General features: G+C 40.8%; 1 protein-coding gene across 1 annotated transcript; it reads right to left on the bottom strand.

Moving 5' to 3' along the window:
- Nucleotides 1-225: 225 nt before the first annotated feature.
- rab3c (RAB3C, member RAS oncogene family) lies at nucleotides 226-18,216 on the bottom strand. The gene is made up of 5 exons (XM_088993804.1): nucleotides 18,130-18,216; nucleotides 16,942-17,166; nucleotides 9,841-9,959; nucleotides 3,959-4,083; nucleotides 226-2,110 (listed from the first exon to the last, which is right to left on the bottom strand). Exons 2-5 carry the CDS (start codon nucleotides 17,164-17,166, stop codon nucleotides 1,920-1,922), a joined length of 660 nt encoding a protein of 219 aa, XP_088849930.1. The 5' UTR covers nucleotides 18,130-18,216; the 3' UTR covers nucleotides 226-1,919.
- Between the last annotated feature and the right edge of the window lie 1,255 nt (nucleotides 18,217-19,471).

Here is a 19,471-nt window from a genome sequence, read left to right as displayed (position 1 = left end):
ATTAATATGTTTTAAATTCATAAAATATTGCACGTGTTGGCCCATTTGCAAATTACATTACATGGTTTTATATTATATATATTTTTTATAAAATATATATATATATATATATATATATATATATATATATATATATATATATATATATATATATATATATATATATATATATATATATATATATATATATATATATATATATATATATATAAACTGTATGTATAGGGTTATAAATCATGCATTTTCCTGCAATTTTATTATCTCTACACAACAAAGAAAGCTAAAAGTTGTGTTTTTTCCTTTTGGTACACGTGTAACATTGACTGCAAGTTTTCTACCAGAGCCCCAAAGCCATTGATTGGATACAGTTCACTTTTGCAGTGCCCTAGGCGCCCGCTAGAGGGAGGGCTTACTCCACAAAAGATGTTGTCTCCCAGAGGAAACATTTGCTGGGTCCAAATTCACCAACTGGGTCCACTGAAGGACGCATAAGCGATCGCATGACGTAATGTCCTAACGCGGTGTCTCAATTCACACGAGGCCTGTCAAATTCGCCACCCTTTATGCAGTTCACGGAGGCTCGATGAAAAGAAGCTTTTGGGGGTGTCGAAGGACCCAGCCTTCAAATTATCTTTCTCGAATTTGGAAACAGCATTAAGTCAAGTTGCGCTAGTAGTGACGTCAAGTGTCTCCCCCCACCCAAAAAAATGCGGCTTTCTTAGGACACAGCCAGTGAATTCGAACACAGTTAATGGCTGTAAATTCCCCCAATCCCACCCCATCCCGAATCGTGTGTGCTTCCCTTCCATTGCTGTTTTACTGTTACGACATCTAAAAGGTGGTTGCAAAACCTGGTTGCAAATCTCATCTTTTTTAACGTGAAAACGCGATTGTTTTTTCTCTTTTTTTGGCAGCATGCAGTACATGTGGAGAAAATAACAAAAAACGCAAATAGGAGTCAGGCCGTGTTGGGTTCGAAAAAGGCCACTTTTTTAATGTCTGAAAACTCCCAAAAACGTTCATTCACAAACACACACAAACTCCTTAAGAGCCCCAATAAGATTTAAAACGGAGATTTCACTTTTTATGGGCTTATATCTAAATAGTTGGGTGCGGGCTCAGTTATTGAGTACAATATGAAATTAAAAACTGTCTGGGAGCTAGAGTGTCATGATATAGATTTTCTGATTTTAAATGTTATGATGTCACAAATTGGCTAATTTACATAGTAACCGCCCCTCATTTACTCCACCCATAATCAGCAGCTGGACTTAAACTACCTTTCTCAAGAGATTGTACAGAACATCGATCATGTCAAAGCCAAAGGTAAGCAGAGCTTGAGCGTTAGCATGGATGAGCATTAGCTAACATGTTGATCAGTATTAGCCTATTATATAAACCATGCAGACTAAAATGTTTGTTGACTGCGACACTAATTGACAGTGAGATTCATCGGGTTGGTGGTGAAGTACGTCCTCCATGTGTAAAAAAATGCAAATGAAGCTACTGTTGAGTGGACTAATTTGAACCAGAGGAAATACTGTGTGTTATATGTCTTTATCCTTTGGCAGGAGAATCTCAACGATCAGTTTTTTAAGACACGTGGGAAATGTTTGAGAGTGTGAAAGCGTTTGCATAATATATCTCTTATAAATAGAAGTCACATGACATTATCACTTAGATTTTAGGTTTAGTTTGGATGCTCTACGATGAAGTGGACTACAAACATGGAGGTCATTAACAGTGTCTCTGAGAGCCCATCGCGTCACTTTGCATTTGCTTGCGTTAGAAGGTGATGAAGGTTAGACTCTAGTACAACAGCATTTTAGTATTTCTACCACTAAAGGGTCCAGACGGCGAGAGGAGTGGGAAGAAGGATTTGTGGAGGGATGGACAAAAACACGGTACAGTAAATGGAGCTAACAGTTGCAACCGGGCTGCTGGAGGGGCGGAGCACTGTCTGTCAGTTTGGCGGTAGGCGCTCCAGCAGTAACCGCCGGGTCGCCGTCCAAGCTGTCGGACATTTTGTCACAAATGAGGTCGACGAGGCGCTCAAAGGTCTGCTTGACGTTGATGTTGTCCTTGGCGCTGGTCTCGAAGAACTCAAAGCCTTTGTTGAGCGTTTAACGAGAAATGTTGTACATTAAACATGAACATTTTCAGACACACTTTGTGCCATCGACGGTTTTTACTCTAAAACGCAGATATATATGAATTGATATCTGTTTAGCTTTAGCATTGATATCTGTTTAGCATTTGCTAAAAAAACTACTTCTATAACCAATACAGTGATACCTTGGCTTACAAATTTAATTGGTTCCCAGACAGAGTGTGTAAGGCGAAAAGTGTGAATCCCCAAAATTCATTTCCCATAGGAAACCATTAAAATGAGAATAATAACTAATCTAAGCCTTAAAACTACACAAAATATACCTTATTTTATGTATAATAAATGTGCTATGGTATTATAATTAAAGAAATAAACTGTACTGTATAATAAAGTGGTTTTCTTGACCATTGTGATGGTCGTTGCTGGCTTGATAGAATGGAGTGGCCGGTTTCATCAGCATTAAACTCTTGATGAGGAATGTAGCCTTCTTCTTTCACCATCTTGAGGAATGATCCCTTGTAGGTTCTTTTTCTGTGATAATTATATCCAGTTCCTCATCAATTGTGTTCTGTTTAGCTGGGTTGATAGCTTTTTCATCAAGTGTACAGATGGCTTGTGCGGGTTGTTTCTGGAGCCTGATTGATGGGCTATTTTAACCTTGAACTATCAAAGTTGAAAATCTCTCACTGTTGTCTGCCTGTCTCTTTAAACTGTCTGTTTAAACCACCACCCTCCCCCCCCCACCTCACTGCCAATCATGTGGCTTTAACTGAAGACTGGGGGCGGGGAATAGAGGACAAAAACAGTCGGCTGCCATTTTGTTGTTAGAAGAACGGGCTCGTTTGCGAACGATAAATCCCTAATTGAGGCAGCTCAGTGTACGAAAAAAGTTTGTATGCCAAGGTAAAGTTGCATGCCAGGGTAAAATGTTCATAAATGTAACGTTCGTAAACCGAAAAGTTCGGTAGCCAAGCGGTTCGTAAACCGAGGTATCACTGTAATCATAAATAAGCACATAGTATCGTCCTCACACTGTTTTAGTGCTTTGGCGGAACATTAGTATCCAGCATTAGCTTTTCCTTATATCTTTATATTCATGACATTTTGTCATAACATTTTCTCACGCGCAGTCAACTATATGCGTAAAAAAATCAAGTGAAGTTTACTTTATACTATATTGTCCTACTGTTTTATGTTAGTGATATGTAAACATTTAGCGGTAGCATCTTCTGATCAAAAAAATAGTTCATATCATCTCCAGACTGCTTTTATTTTTAGCTCATTGGTCATTACCATTGACCATTAGCATGTTCTTCTAAATGAAATGTATTATAATTATTCTACTTATTACACACATATAGTGCTGCAATTAGTAAATACAGATCAACATGGTTAACTCCTTCCACTGTTTTCGTGCTTTAGCGCTAAATTGGTATGTTAGCATTAGCAATTGACAACAAACACTTTCTCCAAGACCTGTTGTTAAAGATAAATACAAAGGCAGTTTAGCATTAGCATTTTTTTCACATTCATACTTTCTGTGATATCTCGTCTAACCAATACATGAAGATGAATTTACGACATTCCATAGAGTATTTTAGATCCTGATGCTAATGATAGCATTTAGCTTTAGCACTGCCTTGCTAAAAATTTCTGTGATATCCCTGCATCTTCACAACGGTCTTTCTATATTAGGATTTAGAGGTAGTATTTCCCGCTACAATTTTTTTCCCTGCAATATTTGTAGTAAATATAGACGACTATACAGTAGTTGCTAGTGCATCTCACGCCTCACTTGTAGTTGAGATCAAGGTGCAATACGCAGAAGAGGTTTTTCCTAACACTTACCCAGCTGTTCCGCCAACAGCCTGCCGCTATCCACGGACACCACTCGTTCCTCTTCCATATCGCACTTATTACCAGCCAGCACCACTTGTGCATTATCCCACGAGTATGTTTTGATCTGGGTCGACCTGTGCACAACAACACAAGAACACGCTTGGGTCAAATGACAAAGACAAGTTGTTTTCCTGGCATCGGATTGCAGAGACTGTTTTTTTTTTTTTTTTTCAGCACGAACAGAAAGATGGCCAGTATGTAGAGTTGGTCCGCCATTTGGTCAGGTCCAAGGTCGAGATTGCATCATCGTTTGTTGTGTGAATCACTGCTGGTAAGGGAAGGGAAAGTGGGTCAAGTTATGTTCTGAGCTGAACAGGCCCGCACTCATTTGTAGGTTATTGTTTTTCTTGTTATTATATCAGTGGCTAATGTTCATCTAATTTTCTCCGTGTGGACGTACCGTCGTTGAGCTAACAATTGTAAATGTTAAACCTCTTCAAGATTTATGACGGCCAATTTACATAGAAGTATGATTATGGATGATTTTTCTCTTCTGATTTTTCTCTTTGCTTTATGTGGGGTCTCAATATGGGGTTATGAAGCACATAAGATGTTAAAAAAAATCAATATGACGCCATGTTATGTTGAAAGTTAAATATTTGTCTTTTTTTATTTCATTTTATTTTAACTCATTCACTGCCATTCCTGAATTTATTTGGGAATTGAAAATATGACGTGGAGCGCCATTCCCGAATTTGTCCGTGTATTGGTTTTTCTTGCGGGGTTGAGGGGTGGCGATAAAGCACTGGTCAGACCTGTGGCAATGTTTTTTCCTTCCACGAGGGGGCACTGTTTGTCTATGGTACAGCCACCCCCATTTCAAGCTCAGACTCCACACCCATATAATTTAGGAAATAACTTTTTTTCTGATGAAAGAAGAGAGTCTAAGGTTTCACGTTTTCACGCTACATTGAAGTTTATGTGGTCCTAAAACTCAATATTCTGTGGGTTCTGCAATTTGACTGAAAATGACAAGAACCCTGGCACTGGAGTGGACACATTTTTGCACATCATCTGCCAGTGAATGAAATAACTGTATTGACATGGTCTTCAATTATTTATATTTCATGGTTTGTATGACATGATTAGCCATTTTCTCTTAAAAAAAAACTTGGACTTTCACAGAACATCGAATTGTGTCAAATTCAGGCATTCAACATCAACGATTCCACTGTACTTGACCATTAAAAAGCCCTGCAGTCAAACAGTCCTCGCAACTCAGCGAAATGCAATGAGAGAAAGAGCTCAAGGAACAAATATCTCCCGTGGTACTGCAGCCGGACTAAAAAGTAGGCCATCGGAACAGCAGAGCCACTGAAAAAAAACTAACAGGAAAGCAAAACAGCAGAAGAAGCGACGAAGACACGAGCCGGCTGCGCTGTTGTATACGTACGTCGAGCTGTGTAAGATATGACTCACTTAAAGCATCTTGTGTGTGTTCAAATAGAGAGGCGGTACCTGAATAGAAAAATGTGCACATCGCAGACAGTATAGGAAGACGTCACAGGGTTTAATTTAGGAGCAGCTGAGGAAAGAACGGTTGCTATGGCGATGCCTTTTTTTCAAAAGTCGTGGAGTCCAATGGAAGATGGCAGGAAGTGGAATGAAAACGGGAGTCACAAAAAGTCGATATTGTGGATTGTATTACTGGAGTGGACGTGATACCGTATTATCCGGTGTATAAGGTGCACTCAGAAGTCTTCATTTTGTTCAAAAGATGATCCTGCGACTTATATGTGAAGTAATATTGAACCGCAACAAGTCTCACAACTACTGTCAGCAGTCGCAGACTGCCCCTATAGAAGAAGTAGTGCGCAATGCATGCTGGGTTATATAAAACAGTGTTTCATTTCGGTTCTCTTAATATTACTTCACCATTTTTGGCACAATGATTAACTCATTCACTGCCAGATGATGTGCAAAAATGTGTCCAGGGTTGTTGTCATTTTCACTCAAATTGCAGGACCCACAAAATAATGACTTTTATGACGACATAAATATTCAATTCAGCATAAGAAACCGTGGACTCTCTTCTTTCATCTGAAAAACGGAGTTAATTCCTAAGTTATATGGGCTGGAGTTATCTGCTGTGAAAGTGGGGGCGGCTGTAAAAAAAGCAAATGCTGGCCCCTCGTGGGTGGGAAAAACATTGCCAGAGGTCTGACCAGAGCTTTAAATGCACCCCCCAAAAAAACAAAACCCGGGGATAGCAGTGAATAAATAAGTTAGAAGTGGAAATTTTGGAATTTTTGCTTGTTTTTGTACTTGGATTGGATTGGATATGCCTTTATTAGTCTCACAGTGGAGAAATTTACATTTCACAGCAGCAAAGTGATGAAAGGAATGAAAGTAGAAAAACAAAATACATGAGCTGCTGGAAAGGCAGCCACTCTCGCGGCGCCGTCTTGAAGTCAAACAAAAAAAACTAAATAACAAATAATATGACAGCATAGAGACAATATGACAAAACAAAGACACAGAGAGACATTCATTCTTCAGGATTTGCTGTACCCTCTTTGTGATGACATGAAGTCTCAAAAAAAACAATGTTGTTTATTTCTGAAAATTTCATGGCCAAAATATTCCACGAAAACCACTTATGCAACATCAACTTTTAAAGAAGGAAGATTGGTAATCTCTAAAAAGTCTATTGATATACTATTCTGCTATTTCTACTTTCATGTTTGACATCAAAAAAGGAAAATTAGGGCGAAATCCTGACCTTAAATATATCATACTATTGAAGGTACGTCTTATAACGGGTTGAGTGAACGCTGGCGCGTGTGGCTGCCGCTGCTCACCCGCATTAAAAATATCCTTGAGAGTTTTGAAAGGCACTTATAAATGAAATTTATTATTGTTGTTATTATTATTATTATTATTATTTATTATTATTATTATCCGGTGCACTTTATATTGCAGAAAATATGGTAATTATCACAATAGAATACAACATGTCGCTAAAGTTTGTTTCTCCAGCTGGTCCAGAATGCTGCTGCTTGCCTCTTGACTGGTACTCGTAAGAGGGAGCACATAACTCCTATTCTGGCATCCCTTCACTGGCTTCCTATACATTTTATAGTTCTTTTCAAGATCTTACATCTTCAAATCTTTAAATGGCCTCGCTCATCTACCCCTACGCACCTTCCCGGCGCCTCAGGTCTGATGACCAGACATTATTAGATGTGCCAAAAACTAAACAGAGGCTCAGAGGGGATCGAGCCTTTTTCGTTGCTGGTCCTACTCACTGGAATGACCTGCCACTGAATATTTGGCAAGCTCCCTCGCTGCCCATCTTTAAAACCCGTCTCAAAACTCACTTGTACTCTTTGGCATTTGACTCGCCATGATTCAGACTTGATGTTAGTTTTACTCCCTGGTGCTTTCTACTATCTTTGTGACTGCTTTATTTCCTGTGTCCATGTTAAGCGCTGTGTTCCAGTTTCAGCTGTTGCTAAAGCGCTATATCAATCAATATGTATTGTATGGTATTTGGATTATTCAGGACAGCTGGGAAGGTGGCGGTGGTACACGTGGAGATTCGGAACATTCCGTGAACTAACAAAAAATGGCGAATGATTGTAAATTTGGCACTGTGTGCTTCATATGTGCTGAATGTGACATTTCCGACTCACGTGGCTGATTCTGCGTGTTCTGCGACACACTTATAACGGTATTTGGACCGCCACTGATGACGTTTCATCACAAAAAGCTCGATAACAGTGACTTACCAATCCTGCACGGCACCAAAGGATTCCTCGTTGGTGATGTCATACATGAGGATGAAGCCCATGGCGCCGCGATAGTAGGCCGTGGTGATGGTTCTGTAACGCTCCTGGCCTGCTGTGTCCTACAAACACAAACAACACACACACACACACACACACACACACACACACACACACACACACACACACACACACACACGGACGGACACATGCGTGGTTCACTGTCATGTGCATCCATAACGGTCCATGACAATCTGATTACTGAAGAGCAAAAAAAAAACATACAGAACGCAATGTACGCATTTAATCACATCCTCTGTATTGAGTTGGCGGCGCAGACATCATTCGGCTGAGTGCCTCGCAATAAATCTGCGCTGACATACAGCAGTGACTCAACTGTGTGAGGAGAACTTTTGAGCCAAACTCTGGATCTGACCGTCCCGTGTGTTGTTTGCATGCTCTCTTGTGTGGGTTTTCTCCGGGTACTCCGGTTTTCTCCCACATTCCAAAAACCTGCATGGCAGGCTCCAAATTGTCCCTCGCTGTGAGTATGAGCATGGATAAATGTTCGTCTTGTGTGCCTTGCAATTGGCTGTCAACCGGTTCAGGGTGCCCCTTGTGTTCCGCCTTAAGACGACTGGGATAGGCTCCAGAAACCCCCCACGACCCTTGTCAGGATAAAGCATATCATAGGGGGAAGTCCAAGATGGCGCCCAAGTTGGCAGCAGTCAGCACTGAGCGTCAATGCGTATGTGGTACTGTCGCGGCTTGGAATTGAAGCGGATTTACGTGGGACAGTAGATGTGAGACATTCTGTTTTCGTCAATGGATGCTACGGCTTCATGTTTGCTTTCAACATTTAGGTTGTAGCAGACATGCACATTCCGCTATGACGTCCCTGATCCACTGGTGAAAAGGACGCTTTGATCCTCTTCTCTTTCATCTAAAACTGCTTCATACAACAAAGAGGGTGGAAAAAGTACTTACGATTGAATGACTTTGTCTTTGTCTTGTCATATTATTTTATTTTATTTATTTTTTGTTCTTTTGACTTCAAGATGGCACCGCGAGAGTAGCTGCAGGTGTTTGACATCAAAAAAGGAAAATTAGGGCGAAATCCTGACCTTAAATATATCATACTATTGAAGGTACGTCTTATAACGGGTTGAGTGAACGCTGGCGCGTGTGGCTGCCGCTGCTCACCCGCATGAAAAATATCCTTGAGAGTTTTGAAAGGCACTTATAAATGAAATTTATTATTATTATTATTATTATTATCCGGTGCACTTTATATTGCAGAAAATATGGTAATTATCACAATATAACATGTCGCTAAAGTTTGTTTCTCCAGCTGGTCCAGAATGCTGCTGCTTGCCTCTTGACTGGTACGCGTAAGAGGGAGCACATAACTCCTATTCTGGCATCCCTTCACTGGCTTCCTATACATTTTCTAGGTCTTTTCAAGCTCTTACATCTTCAAATGTTTAAATGGCCTCGCTCATCTACCCCTACGCACCTTCCCGGCGCCTCAGGTCTGATGACCAGACATTATTAGATGTGCCAAAAACTAAACAGAGGCTCAGAGGGGATCGAGCCTTTTTCGTTGCTGGTCCTACTCACTGGAATGACCTGCCACTGAATATTTGACAAGCTCCCTCGCTGCCCATCTTTAAAACCCGTCTCAAAACTCACTTGTACTCTTTGGCATTTGACTCGCCATGATTCAGACTTGATGTTAGTTTTACTCCCTGGTGCTTTCTACTATCTTTGTGACTGCTTTATTTCCTGTGTCCATGTTAAGCGCTGTGTTCCAGTTTCAGCTGTTGCTAAAGCGCTATATCAATCAATATGTATTGTATGGTATTTGGATTATTCAGGACATCTGGGAAGGTGGCGGTGGTACACGTGGAGATTCGGAACATTCCGTGAACTAACAAAAAATGGCGAATGATTGTAAATTTGGCACTGTGTGCTTCATATGTGCTGAATGTGACATTTCCAACTCGCGTGGCTGATTCTGCGTGTTCTGCGACACACTTATAACGGTATTTGGACCGCCACTGATGACGTTTCATCACAAAAAGCTCGATAACAGTGACTTACCAATCCTGCACGGCACCAAAGGATTCCTCGTTGGTGATGTCATACATGAGGATGAAGCCCATGGCGCCGCGATAGTAGGCCGTGGTGATGGTTCTGTAACGCTCCTGGCCTGCTGTGTCCTACAAACACAAACAAAACACACACACACACACACACACACACACACACACACACACACACACACACACACACACACGGACGGACACATGCGTGGTTCACTGTCATGTGCATCCATAACGGTCCATGACAATCTGATTACAGAAGAGCAAAAAAAAAACCATACAGAACGCGATGTACGCATTTAATCACATCCTCTGTATTGAGTTGGCGGCGCAGACATCATTCGGCTGAGTGCCTCGCAATAAATCTGCGCTGACATACAGCAGTGACTCAACTTCAGTGTCTACTTGAAAAGCTGAGCCGTGTGAACTGTGTGAGGAGAACTTTTGAGCCAAACTCTGGATCTGACCGTCCCGTGTGTTGTTTGCATGCTCTCTTGTGTGGGTTTTCTCCGGGTACTCCGGTTTTCTCCCACATTCCAAAAACCTGCATGGCAGACTGATTGAATATTCCAAATTGTCCCTCGCTGTGAGTATGAGCATGGATAAATGTTCGTCTTGTGTGCCTTGCAATTGGCTGTCAACCGGTTCAGGGTGCCCCTTCTGTTCCGCCTTAAGACGACTGGGATAGGCTCCAGCAACCCCCCACGACCCTTGTCAGGATAAAGCAGATCATAAGGGGAAGTCCAAGATGGCGCCCAAGTTGGCAGCAGTCAGCGCTGAGCGTCGATGCGTATGTGGTACTGTCGCGGCTTGGAATTGAAGCGGATTTACGTGGGACAGTAGATGTGAGACATTCTGTTTTCGTCAATGGATGCTACGGCTTCATGTTTGCTTTCAACATTTAGGTTGTAGCAGACATGCACATTCCGCTATGACGTCCCTGATCCACTGGTGAAAAGGACGCTTTGATCCTCTTCTCTTTCATCTAAAACTGCTTCATACAACAAAGAGGGTGGAAAAAGTACTTACGATTGAATGACTTTGTCTTTGTCTTGTCATATTATTTTATTTTATTTATTTTTTGTTCTTTTGACTTCAAGATGGCACCGCGAGAGTAGCTGCAGGTCCTATACATATTCTTTATACTTCTTCCTTTCCTTTCAAAGTTAGCTTTATTGTCAAATATGCTCATATGCATGACATACAGCACAGATGAAATTACTGTCCGCTCGGATCCAGCGTGCAAGGCACTATAATGGCTTAAGCAAACATAATAAACACGAAAACGGCAATTTGCCGAGATGGAGAGAGGAGCCGTGCGTGTTCACGCGCCGCCATCTTGGGGGCGGGAGGAAGAAACCTCTTCCTTCCATAACTTTGCTGCTGTGAAATGTACATTTCTCCACTGTGAGACTAATAAAGGCTATCCAATTCAATAAAATGGATGGAGGGATATTTGAGTAGTTAAATTACAAAGATGAACATTTTTTAAAAAGTCATAATCATTGAGATGTACCTGCAACAAACTAAAAATTTAGTTGTTATCTAGTTGATATCCTGCTCAATGGAAAAATCAGAACAGCATGCAAAATCACAGTTGAAACGATTGCCCGCCACCGCACCTTTTTTTGCTACCGTAATCTCAATGAAAATGCTAATGCTAATGCTTTGATATGGATGAATCGACAAGAGGACATGTGGGCTCGCGCTATTTGTTTACTCCTCATTCTCTTTGCCACGAGTTACATAACTGCAACCCGGGGCCTGCTGTTTGCGCTGGGGCAGTTTGACGAGCCCACAGCAAAGTGTGTTTTGCGGTGAGCGTCTGTCGGTGAATCATGATGGAGGATTTTATTTGGCTGCTCCACTTGGCGCCGCTTTACCCCCCGTTTTGCCATCCGTCTGTGTGTTACATGGCTCTGACCACAGTGTGCTTCGCTGTAGCTGGAGGCCCACTATGACTCTCACGCTATGGAGAAAGGATGTTTAAAAGGCACCACTGACAAATTTGCTTCTGTTGTTAAATTACAGTATCATAAAATGATACCACTTTCTTTTCTGAGATTCATTATAGAAAAGCTGAGTTCTCTGCTCCTAGGGATTTTATTTTTTTTTTTTGCTTTTGAAGGCTGGAGAATGATAGGAATTTAAAAAAAATGTCAGGACTGCTTAGCCATCGAAATAAGAAACCGAACTGGACGCTCACCGGAAATCAATTTAAACAGTGAACAACATCGAGCGCACAGTGAGATGGAGACATTTACTTTTAAGTGTACCGTAACATCGGAAATTAAATGGTATTAAATGTTACTGTTTCATAGTTAGAGTATGGATAACCTATAGATTCAACTATAAACTCATTTACTGCCATTCCCGAATTTATTCGGGAATTGAAAAGAATGACGTGAAGCACCATTCCCGAATTTGTTCCCGATTTTGGTTTTTCTTGCGTGGGGTGCCGATAAAGCGCTGGTCAGACCTCTGGCTATGTTTTTTCCCTTCTGCGAGGGGGCAGCATTTTCCTTTGGTCCTTGTTATGTCTTTGTTAGAGCTTGAGCTGTTGTTAAATCTATATAAATCAATAGGTATGCATTCTATTGTATTTTGGACAGTCACCCTCATTTCAAGGTCATATCACTCCAGACCCATATAATTTATGAATGAAGTATTTTTTTCTGATGAAAGAAGATAGTCTAAGGTTTCTTACGCTGCATTAAATATTTATGTAGTCCTAAAACTCAATATTATCCGGGTCTTGCAATTTGAGTGAAAATGACAAAAACCCTGGCACTGGACTGGACACATTTTTGCACATTGTCAGGCAGTAAATGAGTTAATATACAAAGTACTGTATTTTCCGCACTATAAGGTGCATCCATAAAATACAGTAGGTACAATAATTACAGGGGCTTAGCCATCATTTCAGACCCACAGTAGATCGAAAATGCCATACTCCGCCTCCCTTCAACAATTCAGTTTAAAGGACAACCGACGCCTCTGGACAAGTTGTGTCCATAATTCATAAATCACTTCAAATGACTTCTACTGAGCGTATTTTACAAAGATTCCACTGCATATAGCTATATTTTACGTCATGTCAGGAACGCCCCTGACCGGGAAAGCGACACACAATGCATTTTGGGTACTTTGTTTGTTCTGAAAACATCGTGTTGATCCGTCTTGAGGGTGAAATTAGAAGGAAAACACATGAATAACGCAATGGTGAATCGTTGTGTGTTGCACCAAGACTACTATTTGATACTAGTTGACACAAATTCCCAGCAGAGAAATCAGCCCATTTCCAACGGAGCTTCGGCGCCATCTTGTGCATTTTCTGGGACCTACATTGGAGTCCAGACGCCTCAAAATGATACAGACTTCTTTAATCGATTGTAAACATTTTGCTTTTCTCTTTAGAACTATTAGAATCCTATTCATAACTGGATGAGTAACAAGAAAGCATCTTCTCTGAATCTGAAACCATTGTTTTGATTCTAGAGCAAGGCGAGACGTGCTGGCGTGACGTCATGAACTAGGGGGCGGGACCTTCTGAAACTCTGCATCTCCGAGGTCATTTTGAAGTAGTTTTGGGACACGTTAACTAATTTTATTGGTGTATTGCAGGGGTGTCAAAGTCATTTTTTGCCGCGGGCCACATTGTAGTTATCGTTTCCTCTCGAGGGCCGTTATGAATTTGGGGAACCCATAACAATGTTTAAATCCCTTCAAATATTACATATTGAGCACACAGCAAATTAATGAATAACTCGTTTTCAAATCTGAAGTCAAGAATAATGACTTTTATTGTGGTTGACATCCAAAAATATGAAATTTTGACTCAGATTTTAGCAATCATCATGGAATTTAACACGTTCGATTTGCTTTCGCGGGCCGAAAAAAATGATGTGGCGGGCCGGATTTGGCCCGCGGGCCTTGACTTTGACACCTGTGGTGTATTGCATTTGACTAAAAATATCAGCCTGCGTGTTTTGGGGGTTTTAGATGCTATAAAACCTTTTTCTGATGTCAGCTAGGAAACAAAAAAAATGGTGTCGGTTGTCCTTTAAAATATTTGTGGGAGGAGCAACAGGATTTTATTCCCTATACTTGCATTATTTTTGTGCTATATTACCAAATATTAGGATGATCCAGAGTCACTTTTATCTAGCGACCATTACGTTAACAAGCATCTTACTGCAAGTGTCGACCGCGTCCAATTAGAAGATGACCAAGCAGTTACTGGAAAGCGCGGCGCGGACGCTTAATTGATGAAAATGGACACATCAGACTTGACGGTCACGACGCCGTTGAAAGCCACTTTGGAGAGTTTGAATGTCAACGGCAGGCTAATTGCTGCAAAATAGTCCAACTCTGGCAAGAGATTATATTCTCGAGAAGAATGTTAACCTTTGGTGTGAAATTCGAAAGAAGACGGAAGGGAAAATAGGCGAGAAAAATGAAAGAAATGACACAATGTGCTTCTGTAAGTCCTAATTTAAAAAGCTGCAGATTTGCACACATAAGAAGGTGTCAGAATTTTTTCTTCCCCTCCCGCTGGGCGCCAAGCTCACACTTACTGATCTCCTCTGAGAAACGTTCAGTCATCCATCTGCCTCCCCACTTCCAATGAATGTCAAAGCACAAAGGCAAAACGCAACAAGTGCGGGGAAATGACGTGCCACGCCCTGCCAGAACTTTTACAAGATTTGATCCTGTTTGGCGTCATTAAGATAAGAGACGGTTGCAAATGGCAACAGAGCGTCTTAAAAACATCCTCACATCCAAAGCAAGCCAAATAGCCTAAATTTGGAAACATATAATAATTATGTGCAATCTTCATGTTCTTACGATTTACGTCTTACGTCTGTCTTACGTCTGTCTAGGCTCTCAGTCGTACACGTGGTTCATCGAGGAAAGCCATCATCAAAATTACGTGACTGTAAATTGTCCTGGAGAGTTTTTAAAGGTGCTTATAAATGAAATGTATTATTATTATTATTATTATTATTATTATCTGTACGTTTTTGAAGGTGTCGAACCTTTCACTCCTCATCCAAAGAGCTTCGTAAGCAAACTAAAGTTGTGCTGGTAACCCTGGTCGTGCCAGACCACTGCTTTGATGGGTCCCTGTGCCCATTACCTGCTCTTATAGGTCCCAGTGCCCTGGTTTCACCTCAAAATAATGAGGTGAAACCCGAGCCAGGGATAGAGCAACAGAGGTAATCAGGTTGGCTAATGAGGTGAAACCAGATCCAGGGATAGAACAATAGAGGTAATCAGATTTGCTTCAGGGAGTGGACTACTGCTCCCCCAACCTAAGAACAGGGCCTTATCAGAGCAGATTTCTGGCACCACCACCTCTGTCCATTAGGGATATAGGGCCAGGGTTACCAGCACAACTTTAGTTCACTGACGAAGCTCTTTGTATGAGGAGCGAAACGTCCGACACCTTCAAAGGAGTACAGATGATGGCTGAAGAAACCTTTTCTTCGATTTATGATTTAATCTTTGTCACGATTCTCAAGAATTTCAACCATCACTCAATTTCATAGACAGTATTTTTCCAAATAGGTGCCATAGTACCAGTAAAAGAAGAAGCTAAGCTAACTGTTAGCTCAACATTACTGTTCCACAATCTCAGACATTTTTTACTTTAGTGAAGGTTGTGTATGTTCTTCATGTTCTTATAATTCAACCTTTCGAAAAATAATAAAGAATTTCAACACACCAGACCATTTAAATCGAGAATTTCTTCTTCTATGGTGCGACGGCTACAGCTCGTAGCATTAGAACAAGAAGCTATGCCATACCTGTCAACGTATATATTTTCCCCATATTGTATAGGTTTTTTTAATCATTTCAAATAATGTACAGCATACTCCAACTTTTATATGGGAATTGTAATCATTTATAAGGGCAGCTACTAGCCAATGTTGCTAGGCTATCTGTTAGCTCAACATGTAAGGACATTGCCATTCAATCTTTGACATTTTTATTCTGGTGAATGAATTTGGTGTGGTACTAAATACCGAACAAGGTTAACATTTATGATTGTTGCAACTATTAACCAAGCTTTAAAGGACAACCGCCACCAATTTTTTTGTTTCCTAACTGACATCAGAAAAACGTTTTATAGCATCTAAAATACCCAAAACATGCAGGCCGATATTTTTAGTCAAATGCAAAACACCAATAAAAATGACTTAGTGTCCCAAAACTACTTCAAAATGGCGAGTTTCAGAAGGTCTCGCCCCCTTGTTCGGGACGTCACGCCAGAACGTCTTGTCTTGCTCTTGAATCTAAACAATGGCTTCAGATTCGGAGAAGATGCTTTCTTGTTACTCATCCAGTTTTGAATATGATTGAAATAGTTCTGAAGAGGAAAGCAGAAATGTTTGCAATCGATAAAAGAAATCATCCCGTATCAATTCGAGCCGTCAGGACTCCAATGTAGCGTCCCAGAAAATGCACAAGCTCCATTGGAAACGGGCTGATTTGTCTGCTGGAAATTTGTGTCAACTAGTATCAAATAGTAGTCTTGGTGCAACACACAACGATTCACAATCGCGTTATTTATGTGTTTTCCTTCTAATTTCGCCAGCAACACAGATCAACACGATGTTTTCAGACCAAACAAAGTACCTAAAATGCATTGCGTGTCGCTTTCTCGGTCAGGGGCGTTCCTGACGTGACGTCACGTCAGGCATCGTCATCAACTCGAAAACAAGACTTCCTGAATATTCAGCGCGAGTCTTAAAACGTACAATATAGCTATATGGGGTGGAATCTTTGTAAAATACGCTCACTAGAAGGTATTTGAAGTGATTTTACAAATTATGGACACAACTTGTCCGGAGGTGTCGGTTGTCCTTTAAATGACCTTGACCTGATGGGGGTTGGTGGGTATTGCCGGCCATTATACGCTACCATCGTCTTTATCAAATTCCTGCTTCTAAACATAAAGGTCAGTCCTTTAAAAAAATGATTGGATTGATCACGATAAGAACAGAGGACAAACGACTTCAGATAAGAGCAGATATTGAATAAAATCATTCGGTTCGACATGGAAGATCCAGTCAAAGCCGTTAGCGTTTCATACCCATATTTGCAGCTTGATCCTTTTGTCGTTTTTGTACACCGTCTTCACTTTGAAGTCGATGCCCACGGTGCTGACAAAGGCAGAGGTAAAGGCGTCATCGGCGTAGCGGAACAGGAATGACGTCTTGCCGACGCTGCTGTTGCCGATGATCAGCAGCTTGAACATGTAATCGAAGTTTTGGTCAGCGCCCTCCGCTTTGCCTTTCGCATCTTGAGTGGCAGCCATCTGCAATGACATAGGGAGGTACATCATGAAAGGGAAAGAAAGTGATGATATTTTAAGGCTTTAATCTTTTAGTCTTGACTCTTCTGCCAGGGAGTAGCCAGTTGGCTAGCATACGGATGGACAACAACAAAAAACAAACACAAATCATTTTTGTTAGCACTTCAACCTTGGACGGATGTCCTAGTTATAATTTGAGTTCAGTGCTGTTTATTGTGATTTATTTCAGTAAAACATGATGTCATTACTTTTTCCCCCCTTTCTTAAAACACCCTTTCTACTAATTTTCTTCTTATTCATGTCTATCTGTTTTTTTTTTTCATTCGTGACGTTGCTTCCCCCCAAACATTGACTATTGTAACTTTTTCTTTAGCATGAAGTGAATTTTGCATGTGGTGGCTTTTTTTTCTTGTTGGAATTTGTCAGCCACTTTGATCCAAGCCCCAAATAAAAGTATCTGTTCAATCAGGGCAGAGTAACTAATTAAATTGTCACTACAATTAATGATTTTCTACGTCAGCAACCAGCCACTTGAGAGGACACGCACACGCGCGCACGCACACACACACACACACACACACACACACACACATACACAGTCATCTTTGCTCCAAGGTGAACCATGCAGGCGAGACCACCGCATTCACTGGTGTCAAACGTGTACTGCCTTGCTATCGTTTTTTTTATAATAATAATTAGCATCCGTGGACTGTCTTTGTATCTTCTCTCTAAATAAAACCAAACAAATACTCGCCTGTAGACGAGTTGTGTGTAATACTGTGTGAATAATCTTGTAAATATATATACATATCTATATATACACGATGTGGTAGAAATGGAGAGGGGTGGTGAAGAGAGGAGGTGGTGGTTTGGCGGGGGGCGTACTCGCTAATGCTAGCGAGGTCATTTTATGACGAATTATGAGCCATTCACAGATGAAGCTAGTAGACATGCTATGTGACAAACCTGTCTCCAAGGCCCTTGACTCGAGTTCAGTCTGTGTGAAAATGTTCTTCCTTCGTTTTGTTCAATGTTTGTTTGTTTTTTTTTTTCTTTGTCACGATTCTCAAGAATTTCAACCATCACTCAATTTCATAGACAGTATTTTTCCAAATAGGTGCCATAGTACCAGTAAAAGAAGAAGCTAAGCTAACTGTTAGCTCAACATTACTGTTCCACAATCTCAGACATTTTTTACTTTAGTGAAGGTTGTGTATGTTCTTCATGTTCTTATAATTCAACCTTTCGAAAAATAATAAAGAATTTCAACACACCAGACCATTTAAATCGAGAATTTCTTCTTCTATGGTGCGACGGCTACAGCTCGTAGCATTAGAACAAGAAGCTATGCCATACCTGTCAACGTATACATTTTCCCCATATTGTATAGGTGTTGTTTAATCATTTCAAATAATGTACGGCATACTCCAACTTTTATATGGGAATTGCAATCATTTATAAGGGCAGCTACTAGCCAATGTTGCTAGGCTATCTGTTAGCTCAACATGTAAGGACATTGCCATTCAATCTTTGACATTTTTATTCTGGTGAATGAATTTGGTGTGGTACTAAATACCGAACAAGGTTAACATTTATGATTGTTGCAACTATTAACCAAGATTTAAAGGACAACCGACACCATTTTTTTTGTTTCCTAACTGACATCAGAAAAACGTTTTATAGCATCTAAAATACCCAAAACATGCAGGCCGATTTAGTCAAATGCAAAACACCAATAAAAATGACTTAGTGTCCCAAAACTACTTCAAAATGGCGAGTTTCAGAAGGTCTCGCCCCCTTGTTCGGGACGTCACGCCAGAACGTCTTGTCTTGCTCTTGAATCTAAACAATGGCTTCAGATTCGGAGAAGATGCTTTCTTGTTACTCATCCAGTTTTGAATATGATTCAAATAGTTCTGAAGAGGAAAGCAGAAATGTTTGCAATCGATTAAAGAAATCCTCCCGTATCAATTTGAGCCGTCAGGACTCCAATGTAGCGTCCCAGAAAATGCACAAGCTCCGTTGGAAACTGGCTGATTTGTCTCCTGGAAATTTGTGTCAACTAGTATCAAATAGTAGTCTTGGTGCAACACACAACGATTCACCATCGCGTTATTTATGTGTTTTGCTTCTAATTTCGCCATCAACACAGATCAACACGATGTTTTCAGACCAAACAAAGTACCCAAAATGCATTGGGTGTCGCTTTCTCGGTCAGGGGTGTTCCTGACCTGACGTGACGTCACGTCAGGCATCATCATCAACTCGAAAACAAGACTTCCTGAATATTCAGCGCGAGTCTTAAAAC

This window comes from Hippocampus bargibanti, linkage group LG04 (assembly GCF_051943395.1).
Source record: "Hippocampus bargibanti isolate YZ-2025 linkage group LG04, ASM5194339v1, whole genome shotgun sequence".
Taxonomy (NCBI): domain Eukaryota; kingdom Metazoa; phylum Chordata; class Actinopteri; order Syngnathiformes; family Syngnathidae; genus Hippocampus; species Hippocampus bargibanti.
Note: the sequence above shows the minus strand (reverse complement) of the source record. Positions and strands in the feature narration are given on the sequence as shown.

Bases quoted from the DNA above. Each gene is read 5' to 3' on its own strand.
- rab3c (XM_088993804.1), bottom strand. From the start codon at position 17,166: ATGGCTGCCACTCAAGATGCGAAAGGCAAAGCGGAGGGCGCTGACCAA. The intron at 9,960-16,941 runs GTATGAAACGCT...TTGTGTTTGTAG, and splicing joins GGATCAAGCTGCAAATATGG to GACACAGCAGGCCAGGAGCG. The intron at 4,084-9,840 runs GTAAGTCACTGT...TGTTGTGCACAG, and splicing joins TTTGGTGCCGTGCAGGATTG to GTCGACCCAGATCAAAACAT.